This window comes from Gymnoscopelus braueri, assembly GCF_963280865.1.
Source record: "Gymnoscopelus braueri genome assembly, chromosome: 5".
Classification (NCBI taxonomy): Eukaryota; Metazoa; Chordata; class Actinopteri; order Myctophiformes; family Myctophidae; genus Gymnoscopelus; species Gymnoscopelus braueri.
In genome coordinates, this window is record NC_137606.1 from 25034813 (window position 1) to 25060059 (window position 25247).

The 25247-nt window shown below is 42.1% G+C and overlaps 3 protein-coding genes across 3 annotated transcripts in view; 2 read left to right on the forward strand and 1 right to left on the reverse strand.

The window, feature by feature from the left end:
• The window catches only part of LOC308084866 (neprilysin-like), a 91440-nt gene extending 84522 nt beyond the window's left edge, over positions 1-6918 (reverse strand). Inside the window, exon 1 of the mRNA XM_080427819.1 lies at positions 6849-6918. Coding sequence (XP_080283945.1) covers positions 6849-6885 — 37 coding nt within the window. The 5' untranslated portion in view covers positions 6886-6918. The remainder of the gene's footprint in view (positions 1-6848) is intronic.
• On the forward strand, positions 1958-17478 carry LOC308084865 (putative G-protein coupled receptor 149). Its single transcript, XM_080427817.1, has 5 exons — positions 1958-3429; positions 4491-4671; positions 5174-5688; positions 14698-14841; positions 15632-17478. Exons 1-5 carry the CDS (start codon positions 2335-2337, stop codon positions 16127-16129), a joined length of 2433 nt encoding a protein of 810 aa, XP_080283943.1. The 5' UTR covers positions 1958-2334; the 3' UTR covers positions 16130-17478.
• Positions 17479-19903: 2425 nt separating this feature from the next.
• dhx36 (DEAH (Asp-Glu-Ala-His) box polypeptide 36) overlaps positions 19904-25247 on the forward strand; it is a 42277-nt gene continuing 36933 nt past the window's right edge. Inside the window, exons 1-8 of the mRNA XM_080427975.1 lie at positions 19904-20111; positions 20568-20869; positions 21314-21471; positions 22658-22723; positions 24101-24302; positions 24440-24478; positions 24679-24849; positions 25145-25224. Coding sequence (XP_080284101.1) covers positions 20582-20869; positions 21314-21471; positions 22658-22723; positions 24101-24302; positions 24440-24478; positions 24679-24849; positions 25145-25224 — 1004 coding nt within the window. The 5' untranslated portion in view covers positions 19904-20111; positions 20568-20581. The remainder of the gene's footprint in view (positions 20112-20567; positions 20870-21313; positions 21472-22657; positions 22724-24100; positions 24303-24439; positions 24479-24678; positions 24850-25144; positions 25225-25247) is intronic.

Below are 25247 nucleotides of genomic sequence, written 5' to 3' on the forward strand. Positions count from 1 at the left end.
GGCTACAACCAACCATCTAATAATAACTGTGTACATTTATTTTTACATTGGAATGTGGAATGTGTTCCAGGGGCCACAAGAAAGCTCAGCTGGGGCCGGATTTGGGCCACGGCCGCCAGTTGAATATCACTACACTAGAGCCCTGAATGAGCCCTAGGAACAAACATAGGGTTTTAGTGGACAGTAAAGCTCATGCTGAAATTGGCTTAAAGCAAAGAAGCCATGCCTGTGTTTGTGCATGTCGGTTTTCAGCTCGAACTGACAAATCATTAAACACACACACACACGCGAGCGCGCGTGCACACACACACACACACACACACACACACACACACACACACACATGCAGTTTACCAATGGCCACAAGTTCAATTTATTATACATTTATAACACACACGACTACATTTGCAAAACTCATATTACCAATCTACCACTCACTCAGACAGAGATAGCCTTGGATCAAGACTAATAGACTATTATGTTGTTGTTTTTTATGAAAGATAAAGTCAGACTCGATCAAATACATGATAGTCTTGATCAAAGGCTAACTCAAAGAGAGAGAGAGAGAGAGAGAGAGAGAGAGAGAGAGAGAGAGAGAGAGAGGGAGGGAAGGTTTACTACAGAGCGGTCACTTACATAGTACAAAACAGCTAGTCCAACCCCAGTCACTGCCAGGGCCGGATACAGAAATTATGAATTGGGGGGGCATTAAGAAATGCTGGGGGGGCGTCTTCCTCGGCGAAAATATTTTTTTGCGTTTTTTTGCGTTTTTTCCGGCTGTTTGTGGAATACTGCTTCCTATTGTTTAGGAGTAGTAAAATCTGGCAACACTGCCCATGGAAAATCAGGGCAGAGGATTATTTGAATTGTGCAATGATACATGATGGAATATGATTAAGGATTATTTTTTATTATGGTAAGCTCACATTTCATATCATGACATAAATGCAGCTTTCACAAGCCCCCCCGTAAAAAAAAAAAAAAAAAAAAATATTTTTTATTTTTTGTTTTTTTTGGGGGGGGCAGTCAGGGCATTTGGGGGGGCATTGCCCCCCCTTGCCCATGCCTAGATCCGGCCCTGGTCACTGCCATTGAGAGAAATTATTTACGGAGGCGGCGACAGAAAGCCATGATCTGAAACGTTATGTTGAACAAGCCAAACCAGTTTGTCTGTCCTCTTGGACATTAGAGAGCTGTCCTCTTGGACAGTAGGCTAGAGAGCTGTCCTCTCTTGGACAGTAGAGAGCTGTCCTCTTGGACAGTAGGCTCTATAGAGAGCTGTCCTCTCTTGGACAGTAGAGAGCTGTCCTCTTGGACATTAGAGAGCTGTCCTCTTGGACATTAGAGAGCCGTCCCAAAAGAGAAATGTGACGTTTCCCCAGGACCCAAGCTAGTGAAAATAGCAGATCTACAAGGTCACAAAGTGTCGCCATGCAACTCCTTGTGAGCTCGTATCTGCGATTTTCACTAGTTCTTAAACATGAATTCGTTTTCTAATTTATGGAATTTCTTTGATTTTATATTTGTAAATTCATTTTATTTTTTTATTTATTCATGAAATTCTTTTGGAAATCACTGAATTCGTCATTTTTTTGACTATTTTCTTGAAAATGTTTCGAAATAATAATAATTCAAAACAAAATGTCGGAAACCAAAAGAATAAAGGGATGTTCACTCGCGACCCATAAAAATGTGTCCGCGGCCCACAAATGGGTCCCGACCCACTGTTTGGGAATCAGTGCTCTTGGACATTAGCGCACATGAGCAGCGGCAGAGCGTCCTGTCTGTGCTCCACCACACCATCATCACCATCTATGACTTTAACACGGGATCCAAGGCAGATGTTTAGCAGTGCGTCTCTCGCTCTCGCGCTGATCCCATTCGATTTGACATGCATGCGAGGCAGAGTCATCATCGTATCTTCGCGGGGTAATAATACACCTTTAGAGGCAAAATATGCGTTCTATACGGTACCACCGGCATACTCTTTTTTTTAAAGTAGCGATCAAGAGGCATACGGCGATAAAGTAGCCTAACCAGTCCAGAAGACTCGCCCCAAAACACGCTCACCCCTTTTTTTTTTCGCAGACCACTCGCTTCTTGTATTTGTTTTACTGAGGATAATGTTATAGAAATAAGTTTAGGGTTAGGCATAGGTTTACTGAGGTTAAGTTTAGGAATAAGGTTAGGTGTTGGCACCGTTTTACTGAGATTCCGTTATGACTATTAAAGGTTAGGTTTGTTTAGGCATAGTTTAGCCATACCAGGTGAATACCGCCGGATTTGACCCGGGCGACTTTGTTTTTGGGGGGCCAGCGTCTTGGTATTCATTCTATGAACATGTCAGAGAACACGTTAAGCTCTCCGCCGCCCAACGGGAGCTCCCTTTCCACGGCGTCCTACGAGCAGACAGACCGACTGGAGACGGAGAAGCAGATCCGATACCGGCTGGTGCTGTTCGGCTTGTGCGTGACCATAGCCGCCGCTACGTTGGCCGGAGGTGTGTATTCCCTCCTCTCTCTGTTGCGGATGAGGAGGAAGACCTCGCTGCGCCTCATCGTGGTCTCCATGTCAGTGGACGACATCCTCGGCGTGGTCCCTCTCTCCATCTTCGCGCTGCTCCAGTGGGAAGGAGGAGAAGGCGATGGGGAGGAGGAGGAGGAGAGGGTGTCGGAGTCGCTGTGCACTTTGTCGGGACTTCTCTACGTGTTCCTGGGCGTTTCTTGCAACATGAAATCGTGTCTCATAGCAGCGTACACGTTTTATGTCACGAAGCGATTCGGAGGACGACGCGGACGGCCGAGGAACGTGCTGTGGGCGATAGGCGCCGTGTGGGCTGTCAGCCTGACCGTCGGTGTGTTGCCGCTGTGCGGATGGGGCACTTTTACGCCGGCCTCTCTGGGCTGTTTCCCCAAAAGCGACAGTTTTTATATCGTCCTGCTTTTCGCTTTATACTCCCTGTGTGTCTGCGGGCTGCTGTTCTTCTTCGTTCCTCTCACACATCAGCTGTTGTGCTCCAGGGAGTCTCAGAAGACGTTGTTCCCGAGCCATTTGGAGATGGCAGCAGCAAGGGGGCTCAGCGGCTCTGCAGCGGTGACGGGAAAACTCGTCCCAAAACACGCTCGCCCCCATTTTTTCCGCGGACCGCTCGCCCCCAGCGGTTCTTCTTGTACGCTCTGTGACGTCCCGTCTCGTTCTCCGGATAGCCTCAACAAAACGTGCTGCTGTTCCTATAACGAGCTGAGCCCGAGCTCTCTAGGGACCGGCCGGGAGCCTACTAGGGACAAAGTGAATACCTGTCAGACCCTGGCCTCTGACAAAGGTCTCGTGGACACCGCTGCTATTGGGGACATCCCGGTGGCGTTTGCGCAAAAGCGCTTCTCCATGATTTTGGCAGTTCTTCGAGTTGTTCTTTGGATGCCAATGATGGTAAGCATGCAGCATGGAAAATCTAATGTAAAATAAAGCCAAAAGTAATAATGTTTATGGTACAGCCCAAGAAGTCTGTGTCCAATAAAATCCAAAACATTTCAGGTGTGGACATATAGGCCTAATATCTGACCCATTTGCAATCTTATCGTAGTTATCTCACCAACAATGGATTTCAAAAGTAACATGAATTAAAGGGATATGGTTTGTCTACAACCAAATAGGCTATGTCCCAGAAAATGAACATTATCTGAACACTTTGAGAACCCCCTTTAAGTGAAATGCCAGCAGTGTGATGGATTTAATTGCGCAGTAGTCTATTTGCCTTAAAGGTAGGGTAAGTGATTTTCTTTGGTTAAAATAAGTGTTAAATAGCTCTATATTCTGATAGTACTCATTGCTATAGTGTGATTGTTCAGTAAAAGGAGTCTCCTTGTCTCTCCAGCTCTTTATAAAACAGAAAATGCATTTTCGTTTCAGTTTCAGTTTCATTTCCAATTTTATCCAATCAGGATAGAGAACTCAATCAGGATATAGATTAAACAAGTGAAATTGGAAGTGATGACACTAAGAAATGAGCAGGCAAAATTGGAACTGGAACACTATAAAAATGAAGGTTAAAAATGGGTACTTTCTCCTGATTGGCTGATATTTTGACACCTACCGGAAAATGTATTTTCTGTTTATTAAAGAGTTGGAGAGACATGGAGACTCTTGTTACTGAACAAACAGTCTATAGCAATGATTACTATCAGAATATGGTGCTTTAACCTTTTAACAAAATACTTTTTGTTTTAACCAAAAAATATCACTTACCCTACCTTTAACTTAGTTTCTGTTTTCCTTAGCTCTTCCCCCTCAAATGATGTCTGATTTAGGCCGATAATTTAACCAGGCAATTTAAGTTGGGGCTGGAGTGGACCTAATCTGTAAATCAGTACAATTATTTATTAATTATTATTATTTATCTGAGTAGCTCAATGGACAAATTGTTAGAGAACAAAAACTAAAATAAAAAATAAATACAGAGATGAACTATCTCCTTGCCTTTCTATTCCCAGACTTCCGTGCTGGTACGCTTGGCTGTGAATGCGCGCAGCTCAACCATAGAGATGCTAAGCTTCTTTCTCACCTTGCTTGGACCTGCTGCCACTCCTCTGTTTGTCCTCTCTGAGCGCTGGATCCATATGCCTTGTGGCTGCTTTATCAACTGCAAAAGGGACCCCACGCAGGAACGTTCAGGTAGAGACTATAGACTACCGCATAATTATGGCCAATACAAAGCTATTGAGCTCAAGATCATCTTCTTTAACATGACAGTGCTTCTCAAACGTATTTGTATTTGGCCGCGGACCCCCGTCTGAAAATATTTTGTGCCAAGGACCCCCACAAGATTTGTGTTGTTAAAATGTTTCAAACATATTCCAAATTGTACACATTATTTCAAGATTTCTTGAAAATAGCCGATCTACAAGCTCACAACGTGTCGCACCACGGCGTGTTGCGAGCTTGTAGATCAGCTATTTTCATATAGACACTGTTTATTGGGTTAAAGTGGTTAAACTTTATGGTATATTATACTAACTAACTTATCTGGGGACCCCTTAATTGGAACCCCCCCCAAGGACCCCTGGGGGTCCCTGGACCCCACATTGAGAACCACTGCTTTATCCACCTGTATGTCAACTTGTGTTGTTTTTGTTTGAGCCAGAAATTAAGGTATTCACAATGACTTTTTCCACAGAACTAAAAAGAAGAATTGAGTTCACACTCTCCTTCCAGCAAGGCTATGGGGTGTACAAGTTATCCCATGTCACCAAATCTCCTCAGAGCCCATCTGCTGAAAAGCCTTCCTACCGCCTCTTCAACTGTGACTTCTCTGATAGCCGTCTCCATGCGCTGGACAGTGGTGGACTCTCCAGCTTACAGGCTGATATTGAATTCAGCACCACACACCCGGTGGACAGCTCCTCACACATAGACCTGCTAGAAGCAGTGGCCGGTGGAGGAGAGGCCCTTGCAGACTGTGATCCACTTTCCCACGAGAGCATCCATGGAGAGGATGATGATGCCGGTTTCCACTGTGTTCCTTTGCTACCATCCTTCTCCGGTCACCCATGTGACCAGGACCACGATATCAACGACGCGTCGTCAGTATTCGAAGGGCCGGAGAGGAGGCTGTCACACGAGGAGGGTCGGAAAATTGAGCTGACGGACTGGGAGTGGTGTAGAAGTAAATCAGAGAGAACGACGAGACAGGTAGACCCACAGCAGACACATTAACCTTTCAGTCGTGACATCAGTTAGTCTATTACTCCCATACTGAGCAGCTCCCTCAACCAAATGATATTAGTCTTTATGAAGTTTAACGCTGGCCTCAGTTGGATTTTTACATTCCAGTTACCCACGGCCTAATGCTTATTCTACAGCACTACTATATTCTACACTACTATAAATAGCTTAAAACTAATCTTTTGGCTCATATAATTACAAAGGAGATTTACTCATCATGTCGTTCTGAGCTAACTAATGAAGTTTCCATTGTTCTATCTCTGTGTTTACTTTCAGTTCGAACGGAAATGAGATGCTGTCTCTCTGATTAGCCACAGGGCAAAGAAACACACAGCTTGCAAATGAGAGCAGGAAACTAGACAGATGTCAAATCCTTGTGCAAATGATAGTCTGTGCATTGATATCACAATCTATATGGCAACCACTTACATTGACATATACCATATACAGTATTTGTGTGTGTGTGTGTGTGTGTGTGTGTGTGTGTGTGTGTGTGTGTGTGTGTGTGTGTGTGTGTGTGTGTGTGTGTGTGTGTGTGTGTGTGTGTGTGTGTGTGTGTTTCAAGGTCTGTATGTGTGTCTGGCGATGATGAATACGTTTAAAAAAAAGAACAGAACTAGGATAGCTTCATGTTTGAAGGATCCTGGCTTTTAAAGAAAGTGCGTACGTGTTTAAAGGATTCTGGGAAAGTTGCGTTCTTTAAATAGACGTGTCTTTACACAATGGTGTGCAAGGCAAAGGCTTTTAGTCGTTTAGGAAAGATGGAATGAAAAGTAAAGAAGTCTTCTGTTACGATTACCCTCTAACCCTGGCAATACTGTTTAAACAGAAAATTATGTATTTTCAACTGAAATAAATGTCTACACGAAATATGTCAACATATCTTCAGTTGAAAATATGTTGTTTGACAAAGTATAAATTCATCTTTGCACACCCACACATGTAATTACATAATAAGCACACAAATGGAGATAGAGATTATATACAGGGCTGGGGCACACAGTAAATCATCAGTATTCATTTATCCATTTGTAACTCTTAACCTGGTTACATACGTATGTAAACTCTCAGAGTTAAAGTAACATGCAGCATTTTACTGAGCAATATACTTGCTAATGTTTTCCTACCATGTGTAGGTCTTGAAGGTCCACAGGTTCTGCCCATGATTTGAATAGGTCTTCAATAGCCGCCGATTCAAAGGTCACCGCAGGTCAGCGATACAATTCAGGTCTGTTGATCCATGTTGCACGTTAATTATTCATGCCAAGCTAGCTCTGGCTACAAAATCTACCACACGATAAAAAAAATACTACTACTACTATAACGTTTATTTCTGTTTTGTGCTTAAGCTCATTCTACTGCTGTTAGAAATGTATTTTAGTCTTTGATCTACGTTGGGCATTGTGCCCCAACTGAATTGTCAAAAGATGACAAAATTGGAATGGCCTCATGTAGAACAGATCCTGTGAGGGAGGATTACAGATGTAGAGGAAGAAACAGACCCACTGAGCTCCATAGCAGAGCATTTCCTGCCACAGGCATCACCTGTGAACATTTATTGGGAGTTTCTGAACAATAACATAACCGTGAGATTGTGGTGAACTCAAAACAAACTGGGTCACAAGCAGTGGCAGCTGTGTGAACACTTACACTTTCACACATACAGTATAGCATGTACAGCACTCTCACACACACACACACACACACACACACACATAGCCGCGGGAAGATGTTTTAGGTTAAGGGTGCTGTACACGAACGCGTGCAATTGCGTTTTCTTTCCGGATTTGTTACTTTTTTTTTGTTTGTTTTTTACTGTAATTCAGTAGGGTTAGGGTTATGTTATTTAATTCTTATTTTTGCCGGATTTTACCGATTTATTATCAAAAAAATAATGATAAAAGAAATAAAAATCCCCAAAAGTTTTTCTTTTGCTAAATCTATTGGGTGGGCCAGCTTTCTATGTGGGTGGGCCACGGCCCACCCCAGCCCACCCATGGCTACACCCCTGGCACACACACATACACACACACACACACACACACACACACACACACACACACACACACACACACACACACACACACACACACACACACACACACACACACACACATACATTGTGTGTGCAGTCTGCACACACAGACACATTAATCACAAGGCTCAAAGATACACACACCTGGACACAAAAAATGTTCTGTACTCATAAGACTGAAATGTTTTTGTTTGAAGATTGCCAGAGGATATAAAATCTACGAAGTGTGCATCTGCAAGTAGACATTAGTATTCACTTTGCTACATGAATAAGTCAGAGATGCTAACTAAATGGGTTGTTTGCATGATGCATGCGTGCGTGTGCGTGTGCGTGTGTGTGTGTGTGTGTGTGTGCGTGTGTGTGTGCGTGTTGTGTGTGTGTGCGTGTGTGCGTGTGTGTGTGTGTCCTACTTCATATTCATCAGCTTAGTGATTGAATTGAATTAATAGAGTGCAACTACAATTAGTCAATTTTGATATATACACACACACACACGCACGCACGCACACACACACACACACACACACACACACACACACACACACACACACACACACACACACACACACACACACACACACACACACACACACACACACACACACACACACACACACACACACTGCGGACACAAATCCAAGCCTAGATTGTGTGCGATTTATAGTCCTTCCTGCCAGTGTTGTGTTCCTGATTAACAGGCTAGATGTCATTACCCAGCATCCTCCCTGCCTGCTGCCTGCACATCTGTCCCTCAGCATGCACAAAGGACAGGTGGAGTTAGGCCTTAAGACATCTTTAGCCTCTGTGTGACTTATACATCTTAACCACATGAGCCCCAGCGTCCCTGGTATTCTGTGCATGTCAAAGTCAGTGGTAGAAAAAGTACTACAATTTTGTACTTAAGTACAAGTATCAATACTGCAATGTAGAAACACTCTGTTACAAGTAAAAGTCTGGTAATCAAAATTGACTTGAGTAAAAGTACAAAAGTATTGGCATCAAAATATACCTAAAGTACCAAAAGTAAAAGTACTCATGTACAACGCAAAGCGCGTCATGCAAAGGGACGCGTTGTGAGCTTGTAGATCTGCTATTTTCAAATAGCCGAAGTATAGGGCTGAAGTGGTTTTGTAATAATAATCAAACTTTACAAACTAGTAACTAAAGTTTTCAAATAAATGTATTGGAGAAAAAGTGCAGTATTTGCCGAGATGTAGTGGAGTAGAAGTAAAAGTATCGAAAATTGGAAATACTCCATTCAAATAAATGTACTTAGTTACTTTCCACCACTGGTCAAAATGGAAGAACATTCTGTGAAAATAGCAGATCTATAAGCTCTCCACACGTTGCAACGTGGCTCATTGTGAGATTGTAGATCGGCTATTTTCGGAGATTTGGTGTATAGGAAAAAGGAGGGGACCAAGCACAAAGCCCTGGGGGACCCTGATCAACTGAAGTTTATAGAGTTGAAAGGAGTAGTTCACCCAAAAGAAATCTTATTTTCTTTGAATTACACACCCCATGGGAATTAATTGGCTTAGGAATGCGACAAAAACAAAAAAATCTCCATGAATTCAAGACTTCATGGGGTGTGTAATTGATAGAAAATACGTCAGCTATTTTCCACTGGGAGCTAGCTCCCTGCGGGATGCTGTCACTAATCCAGTGAGAATTTAAAGGACCAGGCCTGGACCATATCACTGCCCAAACATGTCATTCACTGCTGATATTTCTCACATTAACATAATCCATTTCCCCATTAATGCCTTTCGCCTTGTTGCATGTTTACAATTCTCCATAGTCCTTCAAATGTTACTGAACATAATCGGAATAATTGAGTAAAAACTGCTTGGTTAACGCGTTTCAGCCTCAATAAGATTAACAATGCACATTCCTTGTTTATAAGAAGGGTTTGTAGGAGAAGTCATCATTTAAGCCCTGTGGTTGCATGGTGTTGAGTTGATAAATCCAAAACATTTCTCTCTGAGATAACAATTTGGGGAGGTTACCCCCTCTAGGGGTAGTAACTTGTTCAACCCCTACAAAGCGCAGAGCTGAGGGTGAACCATGATTTGCCTCAAGGTAGTGTTTAGCCATGGCATATTCAATATTGCCTGTGCGTATAGCAGTTTTGTGTTCAGAGATCCTCAGTTTTGGCATATTTTTGTTTGGCCAATATAAGCCTTACCACTCACCGTCCACGTCATCTACCTTTGAGATTTAGAATAGATTTTAAGATTTTACTGATAACTTTTAAAGCCTGGCAGGGACTGGCCCCCAGCTACATCATAGACTTGCTGCTCCACTATGAACATGGGCGCTGCCCATGTTAGATCCTGGGGTAAGGCTGTCCTTAAAGTCCACAAAGTCTCACCTCGTCACCTGGGGCAATCAGACTTTTTCAATCCGGGCACCCACACCTTGCCCGTAGACCTGAGGCTAGCAAAATCAGTGTCTTCCTTTAAATCACTTTTCCTAGTGGCTTTGCCCTCACCCCCTCCCATTATTTTCATTTTAACTGTTCTTTCTCTGTTATTTTTGTTTTAATTTTGTTCCCCTTTGATTTTATGTGTTGATTTAATATATGCTGTTTTAACCTGTATGATTATTATGCTGCTCTTGTATCTGTAAATCCCTTTGTAACCTTGTTTGGAGACACGCTGTATAAATAAATTAATTATCATTATCATTATCATCTATAGTTGCCCTTGAGGGACAGCCAGGTGGAACGGTCAGGACTAGATGATGATGAGTGAACCAATTTGTCTGTGTGCAAAGAGAGGAGAATTAGTTGTTATGTTATTGAGCATAGGTTCCATCTGTAAAATAGGCCAATGTTTTAATATTATTTGTTTGATCTGTTTAGAGCAGTCATTGAAATCTGACACAAAACACAATCTTGGAGGCTTCACATCCGTTTTGTTAGAAAATCATTCCTTGGAATCTGTTGAGCTTGGTTCACAGATTGATCAAGGATATTTTTGGGGTATCCTCTATGTAAAAAACGATTCCCCATGACAGGGACTTGGTTGTCAAATATTTCTAGAGAGGAACAGTTCCGTCTGAGACGCAAGAACTGTCCTGTTGGAATGTTGCGTTTCAGGTGACTGGGATGGTTTGAGCTAAAATGTATAAAGTGTTTCTTTCCATGGGGTTTCTATAAATTGTGGTTTAAATTTGGTTATGATGATCTTTGGAAACGTCCACATCAAGAAAATGAACAGAAGTTAGACTGCTGTCTGCAGTAAACTTGAGAAATTTAGTAGTGTGGTTCAAATAAGAAATGAACTCTGGGAGATTGCTATTCTCTGGTTTGAAAAAACTGATTATACAGTATCATCAATGTATCGTTTCCATAGTTTGATATTGGAAAGAAACAGATTTCTCTCATTAAGCACCAATTCATTTTCCCAGTCACCAACAACAATGTTGGCATAGCTTGGGGCTACAGAGGTGCCCATGGCTGTGCCTAGTGTTTGAATGTAGCATTTGTTTTCATCCTAAAACCAAGTTGAGCAACTCACAAAGAAAGAGATTTGGAGGAATCTCTGTGTCAGCACGAGTTTTACGTGCTTTTGCGGTTGCTGCCAGGCCAATGTCATGAGGAATACATGTGTACAAGTTGGTTACATCTAGGGTGACAAGAAGAGGAGTTACAGTACAATTATTTAAACCAGTGATATTCAACTGGTGGCCCGCGGGCCCAATCCGGCCCCAGTAGAGCTTTCTTGTGGCCCCTGGAACACATTCTATATTCCAATTTAAAAATAAATGTCCACAATTATTATTAGGTGGTTGGTTGTATACAGGATGACCATTTTGAATGTTTTTCATAACTGTTAACCAAAGCTCGTTAATGGTTAATCAACTATCAACCGATAAGAATAAAATGTAGGCTATTATTTTGAATGGATGAATGTTAGTGATTCACTCAGGGTCCTCAAATAAAACCCACAAGTGCTGCATTTGCAGTCAAGATTGCTGCTATACCCAAATATGGGTAAATGTATCTTTGGTGAGTAAATCCCATAAGAAAATACAGCTCACTTCATACTGTATGTACTTAAGTAAAGTATCTGGTGTTAAATTGTATTTAAGTATCAAAAGTAAAAGTACAAGTATCACAAGTAAAACATTTAAGACCTTTTCATAGTACAAACAAAACAGCCAGAAATGTTGCCTACTTCTACTACTTCTCACTACTGTCAGAATATTGTAGCTTTCAAGTAGTTCAGCCATTTCTTTTTCCACCATGTAGCAGGCTTGGCAACATCACTACATTTCAGCGGTGCATCAACATACAAGAGCAGAGATGAGTTCTGAGTGCAGTTCATCTATCACAAACCATCATTTGTATCTATTTCTGGGTCTTGACCATTTTCACCAAAGAAATGATTCACCTGGATTTTGTCATCTTCTCCATCTTCATTGACTTCAAACACATCATAAGAGCTTGTGCTCTTATCAACCGGGTGCTCGAACCAAAAACCTTTCATTCATACGAACACCTTGCCAGCCTGCCTCTAGTACTCTTACAGTACAGACACTTCCATGCCAATGACCCCTGAACGCAACACACTGACGTATCTACTCCCTATTTCCGTAATATCAAAATCTAAGCCTGTGCACTGTAAAAGACTGGCACAGAAATGATCCTATCAAACTGCATGAATGCAGTTTGAAGCAGGCCCTAATAAGTTACCATATTGGACATATATGTCCATTGTTGTGTCCTATCACACAACAAACGGTGAAACGGTTAACCATGAACATTTTGTTCATTTCTGTGCACGGCCTTGTGGCCCCCGACTTCAAGTCATTTCACTATTGTGGCCCCCAGCCCAATCTAGTTGAATACCCCTGATTTAAACAGTTTAACAGCTCCAGTTATCAGCAGCATTGGATTAGTCACTGACACACTGTCCAAATTTGTAGATTTCTTTCTCAAGTAACAAATCTGCCCTCTTATTTAAGGGACACTACAGACCTGAGGAAGGCTGAGGCCGAAACGCGTAAGCGTTCTCAATAAATGAGAATTTATATCTGAGCCAGTCTTTATTCTGGAGTGCTGCTTTTTCCACTTTGTGGTATTTGATTTAAACCACAGTATATACTCAGCAGAATGACAGGTATACTGTGAGAGTGTGAGTCATAGTCCATGAGATAAACATGCCAGACAAACGGTATAGTCTTCTATAAGATAAAGATTGCAGAGGGATGAACCTTTGTCTCTCTTCTAGAAGTACATACAAAGGTGTGATTTTTCTTAATTTTTTTACCACCATTTATTCAAATGTCCAGTTCTTAAAGTAGAATATTACAGAATTTTACAGCTATCAGCATGGCAAAATCCAGGGGAATCAATATACGCTGTGGTGCTGATCGCTTGGATCATGTGAGTATAGGTCTACAGTATAGAATAGTTAATGGCGCATGGTGAATAAAGTAATGTGATCTTGCTGAAAGAGTTACTCGGGTAAAAACAATTTATATAAGTAGGTTATTTCTCATAATCGGCAGCCAAGGAAGTGTGTGATGATGGAACTAGTTAAGACATCTACGAGTATTTAGCATTCTATCTTCTCACCCTCTCTTTAAACCTCTCACAATCTTGATCTTAGACAATCTTTTTTTGTTTACCTATTTTATATTTGTTTTTAATTTCCTTTTCCGTGTCGTATTTTTACATAATTTACATACTGTAGGCGTCCTTTCTCCATTTGCACTTCCTGCTCTCATATTGATAAGGAATTATCTGATCTGTCATTCACGTGTGACATACAAGTCTACCCCCCCCATCTCTTTCCCTCTGTCTTCCCCAAAAGAGTAGAGTAAATTATGCAGTATGAATTGAGAGTCTGAGAGAGAAAGAACATGATTATTTCCCATTGCACTATGTTAGGCTACTGATGAATTGGCAACCAATACCATTGTGAGATTACAAATGTAGTTAAATATTTTACGGTGCTCAATGAGGCATCTTCCCATTTGATGATGCTTCTACCTAACGCTAACCCTGATTGTTTCAATACAAATTTACTGACATAAATCTAGATGGCAAATATACCAACTTTGGTGCATGGTGAATTAATATCCATGAAAACAATATGAGATTAAAAATTGATATAAATATGGATCTTGTAAATGAAAAATGGCTGGCCAAGAGTGAGCCCAGGAGAAATGATGTTTTTAACATAGTATTGAAAATCGTTTTGAAATATGCTTTAGATTAGCTTGATACTGTTCTAATATACAGTAGGCTTCCAAAGACCGGAACCACACATTGTTAAAGCTATACCAGTCTAATTTGGACTTCTATACATTGGCATTAGCAGAGATTGCCCCTGTCTTCAAAAAGTGTGTAAACATACTGTAGTATGCAATGTATAATTTATTAGATCTCAGCAGTGGCAGCAAGCCAGCACCGGGCCCCAATGCAGGATGGTCAAGGCGGGCCCCACAGGCCATCTCACTTTTAACCAGAAGTGTGGCACTGGTGACGTACAGTAATGTCAGTCAGGTGCGAGTAGAAGTATTTTGAAGCACGCAGCTTTAAAATAACCAGTAACAGTGAAATGCATTGCAGTGCACACCACAATTATACTAGTAATAGACATATTAACAGACTATGCATAGCTATAAGATTAGTTGGGTAGTCCTAAGGCTCAGGTCCCAACCTTGAATTCATATCGAGCTGTTCGGTGTGTCCACATGAATACACTTTTTTTATTTTACTTTTTTAAGGTTGAGATTATGTTTTCACCCCTGGCCGTCTGTCCGTTTCTTTCTAATTGTCTGTGAACAGCTAATCTCAGGCACTGCTGGACCGATCAGCAGGAAACTTTGCACACACACTCCCAATAGGCCAAGGAAGAACATCCACCTCCTCCAACCTACACTGTATACATGAATTTTGTCATATTGTTTTATATGCCCTACAGCGGTCAACAGGTGGTCTGTCCATTCCCCTGTATGCCTTCCAGGGCACAGTGTCTCTGCACCCGCCCACAGGGAAGACACTCTCTCTCTCCACCTATGAGATCAGCAGTGATGGACTCAAAATCTCCCCCAAAAATTCCAAGAAGGTAAGAGCAAACTTTTACTTCTGGAAAGATTTGTATTGCACTGAGCTGGTTTCAATGCGATTTCAATTTAATAACTGCAGTAAGTTGAGGTTTTTATACATACAAATACAATACAAATACAGCTGCATGCATTAACATTCGTTATGGGTGTGTTTCATTTAGGCGTGTGCCAGCATGGACAGCTCATTAACAGTTAACTGCATGCTGGCACACAGAAGCACATAATATATGTGAATGAAACACTGCGTTTCCGTGTCACAATGCCTGTTGTGAAAAGTGTCCATTTGAATGCTGTGACAATACGTTGTCTGTTAACCACTGGAACCCTAGCTATTCGGGAGCGAACATTCTTATAAAATAGCCGCTCTACAAGCTCACAGCGAGTTGCGTTGCGATGCGATGTGAGCTTGTAGATCGGCTATTTTCAACCAATATATTTGGTGGGCCGGTAAAAAATAGGGGTCCTAGTTAATAGCCCGCTGGCTGTGGGACTCCGGTCAAAGAAGTATATAGGGTTTAAATGGTTAAAATGTAATTTATTTTGGACCCGGACCGCTGGCCAAGCGGGCACAAGGCTCTAGTGTAGCCTGACAGCACATCGCGGGTTCGAGTCCCGTTCCCGACGATCTTTGCTGCATGTCTCTCCCTATCTCTCTCTCCCTGTTTCCTGTCCATCTACACTGTACACTATAAAATAAAGGCAGAAAAGCCCCAAATAATAATAAAACAAATTGAATTCATTGTCACAGCAATAGTTTATTTCATAAACGTCCTATCCTCCTCTCCGAAGGTGGAAGTGTACCGATCCAAGTCAGTGGGCCATGAGCCCAGTGCGGACGACCCATCGGGATCCCAGACAGTGAATGTGAGCACTGGAGAGGTAGACATGGAGATGGAGATTGGGATAGGTGGCAGGGTGGGGGACACCAACGTGAAGATCCACCTGGAGGTTCTGGAGATCTGTGACAACGAGGAGGCCATGGACAGCGTCTCCATCATCTCTAACATCAGCCAGTCGTCCACCCACGCCCGCTCCCCGTCACTGCGCTACTCGCGCAGGGAGAACCGCTTTGTGTCTTGTGACCTGGACGAGACAGCCTCCTACTCGCTTCTCATTCCCAGTGGCGGCAACCCCGACACGGACAGCATCAACATCAGCATTCCCGACACGGTGGAGGCCCACCGGCAGAACAGCCGACGTCAGAACCAGGAGTCCTCCGGGTATCGAGAGGAGATACAGTTGCTCAACGAGGCCTACAGGAAGCAGGCTGGAGGCGGGGAGGAATGACGCTCATACAAGAAGGAAGTGAAATGTGACACTCACACACACATACAGACACACATACAGACACACACGCACGCACGCACCCACGCACGCACGCACACACGCACAACACACACACACACACACACACACACACACACACACACACACGTTAGGAGGGAGTCATAAAAGCTATTTTGAGAAAGAATACTAATAAAACCACAAGTATTACTACACATAATTACACTTTAACTCACATCACCATTCCAGTGGGACTGACAGGATACTGAGGTCTTTTTATACTCCTCCCCCAAATGACTAAAGTGTAAAAATATGACCTGTTCATAGCGTACATTGAGATAGATGAAACAATGGAAAAGAGAGCGACAAATCGTGGAAAAAGAAAAGAGACCCGAGGCAGAGAGAAATAGAATAGAAGATGAGTATCCATGATGAGTATATTAGTATTCCTGATTTGTACCGTTTTGTAACCATCACCATGAAGGAGGAAGAGGGAGAGAGAATTGCAGTCCGAGATGTAGGAGGGGGGAGCCAGGGACTCATTCATCACAGATTGCCTGGGTCAAGTGTCTGAGTCATCCTGCCAAATGCCTTGCGTCTGTGTACTTGTGTGTCTGTGGGCTTACTAGCTTGCAAAAGCAGCATCATCTATGAGAGCGAGCGTGCAATCCATATGATAACCATGCACATGGTTATGCATTTGTGAGGCCAGCATCGAAGCATGTACATGCATTTTGCTAATATGAATAGGTGCGGTTTGTGATGTGTGTTTTTGTTTGTTCTTAGAACTGTGCATTTACTGTGTCGTATAGCAGCTTTGTTGAGTTTCTCACGTGTTATAATGATTAACATTTCTACTGTCATATGAGAAAGACTTGTATTCATGCTACGCCCACATCTGTAAAACAGCAAAGGAAGAGGGTTAGAAAATGGGTGAGGTAGAGGGAAGGATTGATAATGCCCAGAAGTACACGGAATGCATTTCTAATAGATGACATTGTGCATAATGTTACCACAGAAGCAGGCAGCAAATGAATGTGTATTTCAGAGCCACTTTAGGGATCATCTGAACCTTTGAGCTACTATGCCTACATGCATAAATCGAGGACTGGGATGAAATATTTATTGACACACTGTGTTCACTATTACTTGGAGTGGTGACATTGCACTTGAACTCTTAATAAGAGTTCTATAATAACCGTATACTGTACACTCAACTACACATTTGTGTGGACACACAAAAACATACTTTGCCAAATAGGTTAATCACGTAAGGCCATACATTCATTTGTATTTGATTTGGTATTATGAATATGTCTTTATAGAATCTATTGTTTATTTGGGAGCTTGACCAACACATGAGGATTGACACTTGATCAATATAATGTACGTAATATCATGCTTCATCTGCTGTGGAATTTTGTATCCTTCTTATAATGTGCTCATTAAAGATTTGTATCAGAACATTGTGTCCAACAAGACTGTAATGTATTTCAATTGAGAAATGTTTTGCCCCTGAGCAAACATGTTGTAGAAGCCCTGCTAGTGGGCCCTAGAGGCTGTGCTGCTACTTACACCCAACCGGACCAAAGGGGCTTGAATCCACCAACATATACCGTCCCTACAGCCCTGCGCTCTCATGAGTTCAAACAAGTTGAAATTTTGGCCTGAGGGTGGTGGCACTGAGGAAAGATCATGGAGTCACTTAAATTGTTAAGGTTCATCCACCGTGGAGCATGAAGGTGCACAGCACATTCAGCCAGTAGTTTTTGAGATATCTTGTTTGAGACCAAAATCTGACTGACATTTTCATGAAAGGAATAGTGCACAAAGGATTCATAATGAATGTAAAGTTATCAATCAATTATAATACAATAAGAATATAATGTTGTGATTTTTGATTTTTGTTATCAGTGCCATATCACAGCTTAGCTTTATCTCTTCAGCCAAGCACGGTGGAAGTAATTGGCTTGTTTGCTTATTCACATAAATAAGCAGGCAGTACAAATAAACTGTAATTAAAACAATTTTAATTCATGCAATCATTTTGTTTATTTTTAGTTAAAGGGTAGCTGCTCCTCAATAAACAAGTCAATTATCAATTTTTTTTTAAATCAGCACTTACAGTAACAGAAGGATCAGTCACTTAACAGAAATAATTGCTGAGTTACCCCCAAAAGTGTGATAGGATACCAAATTGTAGGTGGGTAAGAATGGAGTTCCAGAACTAAGAATCTAAAAAAATAACTGTGTAAACTTTCAGAACTATCATGTCAGATCAGCTCATTTCAAATAATTGATTAGGATATGATTAGGATCATCAGTGATGTGAAGTGACTAAACAGCAAAATGCTGAGTGTTCATTTAGTTACATCTGACTGTGTACAGTAAGAGCAACGATAAGCTTTTATGTGTAGTTGGATTCAATACACATGTACTTTTATTTTCAATTTACAAATTACAATTTAGGCGTTAAGCATAATGCTCTTACCTAGAATGATTTACAGATGGGTGGGGGGGGGGGTGTAAAGAGAGTTGGTGGAGTGGATCCTCATTCCTCAGGGATGAAGATGAGGAGGAGAATAGAGCATTTTCATGTGCCCTCCATTTTTCTCCTATATATTTTACTTCGTACGACAAATAGCTAAAATAGAGGCGTTGCATTGCAACACGCTGTGAGCTTGTAGATCTGCTGAATTTTTGAATTTATTTTATTGTTGCCTATAATGACATGCTCAAAATAGGGATGCCAGGTTGCCTGAAAGTATTCAATCCCAAAATATTGTACCTCAATCTCTATATTTTCTAATGCCCAGCAGCCCCACTCCTCAGCTAGCAACTGACTGCCTCCCACCTTCTATAGCTCACTCTCTCATCCCACTTGATTTTCAATATCTCACCTTTCCCATTGGAGCTGCAAGCTACAGGGCAAGAACCGTTCAAATCTGCAAATCCTCATAAAATAAAAGTGCATTGGTTCAGTCAGACACACAGTAAAGACTTTATCAGGTTACACGTTTCAAACGTACACACACACACACACACACACACACACACACACACACACACACACACACACACACACACACACACACACACACACACACACACACACCCTTCCTCCTTCTTTCTGTCCATAATTATGCTTCATGGCACTAATTGCATTGGTCAAGCCAACAGAACACACACACACACACACACACACACACACACACACACCACAGGGAGGGAGAGAGAGTGAGAGAGTGAGAGAGAGAGAGAGAGAGAGAGAGAGAGAGAGAGAGAGAGAGAGAGAGAGGGGTGTATGTGTGTGCGCGCGTTTGTTAGATTATATTACTCTCCTGGGCTGGGCCTGGGATGTTTAATGGACGGGAGAGTGTCATGGAGACCAGTGTTATTGAATGCAAGCCAGTGAAAATTAGCTCAAAATATTATACCAATACTGATTATTGGATGGGGGGAAAAATGTCATTTTACACTTCAATCCACGACATTTCTGTCCATTGTCTCACGCACACAGACAGAATCGACACGACGCGCGCGCGCGCACGCACACGCGCACACACACACACACACACACACACACACACACACACACACACACACACACACACACACACACACACACACACACACACACACACACAGTCAGCGACGAAAACATGCCCCGCCGCCCTGCCTTCGGGGTTCCCGATTAGCCAATCATGTGATGTCTCGTTGGTTGGATGCGACTACTACGTCATTCCTCAGCGACTGTCAACAGTGTGGTGGTGCGTCTGTGCGACACACCGGGCAGCGTTAAGACAGTAGCAGTGTCTGTAGTGTATAGCATCTGATTCTGTGTTTCAGGGTTCTGTTCATGAAGAGGAATTCTGATGTTCTTCATATGATCGCGTTGAGTTCCTCTTCAGTGCAGTCCGACGGTCTTGCGTGCGAACGTTGTCGCAAAGAAGAGTGATCGACAGATTGTTGTTGCTAACCGTTGGTACGAAACGGGACACTGACTGTCTGTCCCATTCTGTAAATCAGTGGTTTTCAACCTTTTTCATATAAAGGTCCATTATTTATTCGGCATTTGAGCCACGGACTACCATTTGATGAGATTTAGACTCTCAGACCCAAGACTTAGAATATTTTGTTGTCGTTGGATAAGATTTTGTCCACAATTCCATGTTGTATTGATGTTGGTACCAATAGGCGAGATAACAGGCAAACGTTGATCAAAATAACAATTATTTAATACAGATGATTAACAATAATGTAACTCTTAAAGTTAAATATCTATAATGGTCCATTTTGTTACCAACTCTCCCATCATTTAGCTGGGGACCACCTGGAACCCCCTCAAGGACCACTGGTGGTCCACCACTGCTGTAAGTGAACTGGTGACCGTCGATCGAATACATTTCTGGTGTTTAACATGTCCTTGTGTCGCCGTTAGGTTCTGAAGGCGGTATGAGTTATGGTGGATACGGTGAGGGTGGTGGTGGGAGAAGAGGCAGAAGAGGAGGAGGAGGTCGAGGAGGAGGCGGTCGAGGAGGGTACGGCCGGGATGGAAGCAGAGAAAGATGGGACAAGGGTGGCGGTGGAAGGGGACACGCCAGAAGTTCAGACTCTGCTTCTCGTGATGGTGATGACCAGGACAGGACTGACCGTCCTCCGCCACACCTGAAGGGACGTGAGATTGGTATGTGGTACGCACGATATGGAGCCGTCAGGAGGAAGCAGGCTGATCGTAGATCGGTATGTACAGCTTTTTAGGATGCTCTTTAGTTGTCCATTTGTGTCTATTTAATATTTAACCCTAATCTCAGCACCACTGCCCTAAACATGTAGTGTTGTTGTTAGTAGGAATAAACACAGAAGCACCCGGGAGGAAGTGGATTAATAAAGGGGAGGGGCCAAATCGAGTTCCTGTTTCTACACAAAAAAGGAGGTGGTGCCCCTGCAGAGGCACCCCCCCCTCCTTTTTTTTTTAACCGTTCCCAGATTGGTTTAACCCTACCTGAACAGACTCTAACACAGCGATCAAGATAGATTACTGGGGTGACCAAGGTTTTAAGGCCTAATCCACTGAAAAAAATGTCAAAAGCATTTAGGCACAACTTAGGTTACACCTTTAGTGCTTGTTAAATTTCTTGTGCAGATAGCCACCATACAGTACTTAACCCCATAATATCCCTGCAGCGTGCCGTGGTTCAGATGGATGAGGCCAGAGAACAGCACATCACCAATCTGCTCAACGCTGTCCAGAATGACTCCCCTGCCCCAGACACACACCGCAGAGATGACAGACCTTCTACGTCTAACAGCGGGCGTGCAGCTCCTCGTAAAGCTGGTCATTGGTGGGGGCATTTTGTGTCACTTCGTCGTTTCATGTTTATTCCACAATGCCTAACATAGATTAATGTCATCAGCTGTCCCCAATTTGGAATCGTAAATATAAACAGGTTTGATATTTATGGCTTGAAATCCTGTAGTGTGAAAGGAACAGCAATGGAATGGTTGAAAAGAAACTTACAATAGCCAATGAGAGCGAGATGACCTGGAAGCGTCAAATACTTGTCTATTATTCATCTCGTCAGTACTGAAATCAGCGTGTAAATACATTATTTAAGATTCTCGTGTTTGGCACTCAATGTGTTAAGTATGGATGTACAGATTTGTGATGTGAAGTGATGATTTATGGACATAATGTTTATGTGAGTGAAATTTTAGTCCCTGGAATCACCACGTGTGCTCCTGCATTTTGTCTGAATTGTCTGGTGTGTGTACATTCCTAAGAAGAATTCCCTTAAAATATAAAAATAACACAGTTAAATCTGTCATTATGTCTGTGGTATCCTATGCTTTTAAAATGGATTAAGAATTAATCTAGTGTGCACGCAGCATAAATGATTCATGGAGTGTGACATGAGCAACGCAAGGCAGTGTGCATTGCTGTGATTATTAAATGAATGATGTGTTATGAATATGATAGTGGTGAGACAGACAAGAGGAAGCTATTGGTTTCCATTAATTTCATATCAAAATAAACTTGCAGTCTTTGAGTCTTGCAGACTTGAAACGTGTGATGGGTAATCCAACACAACATTTCAGTACAGGGTTATTTTTTGTAAAAGACTAAAATGGTCCTTGACTTCTTAACTGCGCAATTATGTTTAGGCAAAATTGACTTAATTATTAATGTAAGTTTAGTAAAAAATAAACCCATTAACGGGAAAATGGTCTATGTACGATATATGGACGAAGCTGTAAATAGAAAATTATTGAGTGTGGTATTGTCTGTTTACCCAGCAGTAAAAAAAGAAAATGTAATTTTATTTTGTTTAACAAAGACAAGCATTTACCTTTTGGTGAAGCTGTAAATAGCACATCATTGTTTTTACATGATACATCACTAAACCGATTATTTGATTACTAAAATGTAATTTTAATTCATTCCTTTTCTTTCGATTGGCTAATCAGTTATTCCATTAACTTATTATTTCATTCTACTCTCATTAACATGTCTGTGGCCTATGTGTGCAGTTTCTTTGATGGTGAGGCACCTGAAGAGGAAGAACGGAAAATAAAAGAGGAACCAAAGGCACAAGGGTAACGTAGTCACCATAGTGGGAGCAATGGCATGTCACTGATCTCTAGAAACATCTGGATTCATGTTGACGGAATCATTTTGTGAAGCCACTGCGACACCATATTGTTCTTATAATGAGTTATTATTGATTTTTAACATTATTTAAATATATCATGTCTAGCCCACTGTAGCCCAGCCCTATTATCTATAACTTATCTATCTGGATTGTTTAGCTACAGGTGAATTTAACATTGTGTTAATAATCTCTTTGATCATTTCTCCATTTGAGTTTCAGACCCAGTGCTCTCTATTCTTATCTTGAACAAACAAATATGACCTACAAGACCCTGCCACACATCTCTATTGTCAGGGAGAATATGGGCATACAAAAATATGCTGCACAGCACAAAAAGTTCAGAAATGATTAGTGTTTGGTAGATAATTTCTCTGTACAATGCTTCTTGGCAATAACTTTTATACCGTTGAAAAGCCTGTTTATTCCCCTGTTAAATGGTGCCCCATTTGTAGCGAACAGGTATTTGTGGGATGAAAAATTTGACAAATCTTCTCTGCCAACGCCAACCAGCTTATTCTGGGGATGCTATTGACTCTTGTTTTGGGCTTCCTACCCCAGATGCTTGGGGATAAATGGGATGCCTGTCTCAACTTGCCTCCCTATAGCAGTGGTTCTCAACCTTTTCAGGCTGTGACCCCCCAAAATAATCATATATGAACTGGGGACCCCCCACCCTGACAAGCACCTGGAATTGTAGGAGTTGAGGCATTACGTTTAGTTTGACTCGGTTCCAAAGATAACTATTGTGAAAATAGCCGATCTACAAGCTCACAACACCTCGTTGTGAGCTTGCAGATCAGCTATTTTCAAAATGTTTGCCTCTTTCTTATATTATTTGACAATTTGGCCAGTGTTTGACCAGTTTTTATAGTAGTTTGTTTATTACTTTAGATTTTTTTCCCCTATTATTTTTCCTTTTCTTTCTTTCTTTTTAGTTTTTTAGGTATTAGAAAGGTCTTAAAAGTCATAAAGTTGTCACTTTACTGTCACCTGGGGACCACCCCGAAAATGTCCGAACTTTATGTGCCATGTTTAGTTACCGACTGTTGGAGCCTATAAATATAGCGTAGTGGACATTCCATGATGATATTCATCATCCAGTGTTTTTTATACATCACTAATGCATGCTACAGTAGACTGAGAGTGCCAGCAAAGAGAGCTATGCATTAGTAACATAGCACTGTTAAATATGTTTGTTAGTGGATCCATTTTAAGATTGTTCAAATTGTAACCAAAATAACACTCAGAAGGGACAGAGGACATACGGTACAGCAATGGTGCTGGAGTGTGACAAAGGTCGTCTTCCCCTCTTTTCTTTCAGTTACGATCAGACGGCAGTCAAAGACGAACCTCCGGACACGTGGGATGATGGAGAAGAGGAGGAGAAAGAGAAAGTCAGAGCAGGAAGGGACAAAGATATGGACTACCTGTTTCAGGAAGTGGTCAGAAACAATACACAGGACGACTATTTAAAGAAAGATCTAAACAGCAAGACAGGAGACTCCAAGTACCGGGAGATGCTGGTAAGGACTAACAATAAGCATCAACTTGGATACAGATTTGGCAACATCTTGAGACAGACTACTGTGAAATCACTTAGTGCCTTTAGTTTTTGGCCAAATAAACAATTTACGTTAATTTTACCAAAATGTGTTTACAGAAATTCAGGGAAAGACTGCCGTCCTACAGCAAGAAAGAGGTGAGATTTGAGTTGGGATACGACGTAATTATTTATTCTCATCAGGAACTTGTAAAACGGCTGCATTGTCAATGATATCTCGATACAGTTCGAGGTTTTTCGAGCCCTACATAACGTATTTTCTGTTTTCCTTCCCTTTTATGCCCCTTTGTCTGTGTTAACCCTTCCACTGTTCCTCACACGCTGCCATCCCTGGGTAGGAACTGGTAGAACTGATCAACTCTAACCGGGTCCTGGTGGTGAGCGGGGAGACAGGCTGCGGGAAGACCACGCAGGTCACCCAGTTCATCCTTGATGACTACATCAACCGTGGGATGGGCTCCCTCTGCAGGGTGGTCTGCACTCAGCCCCGACGGATAAGCGCCATCTCTGTACGTCCCCCTGTCCCTGTTTGTACTTTGTACACGGTACAATCCCCGAGGGTCAATTTAACTCAGAGAGTGTACAAATGTAACAGAGTCATTTGGTTACACTTACGGAGGATTTTACTGCGTATGGTCCTGATATCATCCATAAAGAACCGTGCTTGTTCCTGTTGGGGCACTCGCAACTTCGCAAGGCATGTCTGCTTCAGTCATACACTGTACATGATGGGAATGGTTGTCTTTTAAGTTGTGTGTGTGTGTGTGTTTGTGTGTGTGTGTGTGTGTGTGTGCATACTTTTAGGTAGCGGAGCGCGTAGCAGCAGAAAGGGCAGAAACAGTCGGCAATGGAAACTCCTGTGGTTATCAGATCCGCCTGCAGAGGTAAGAGTTTCCACATCTTTTCC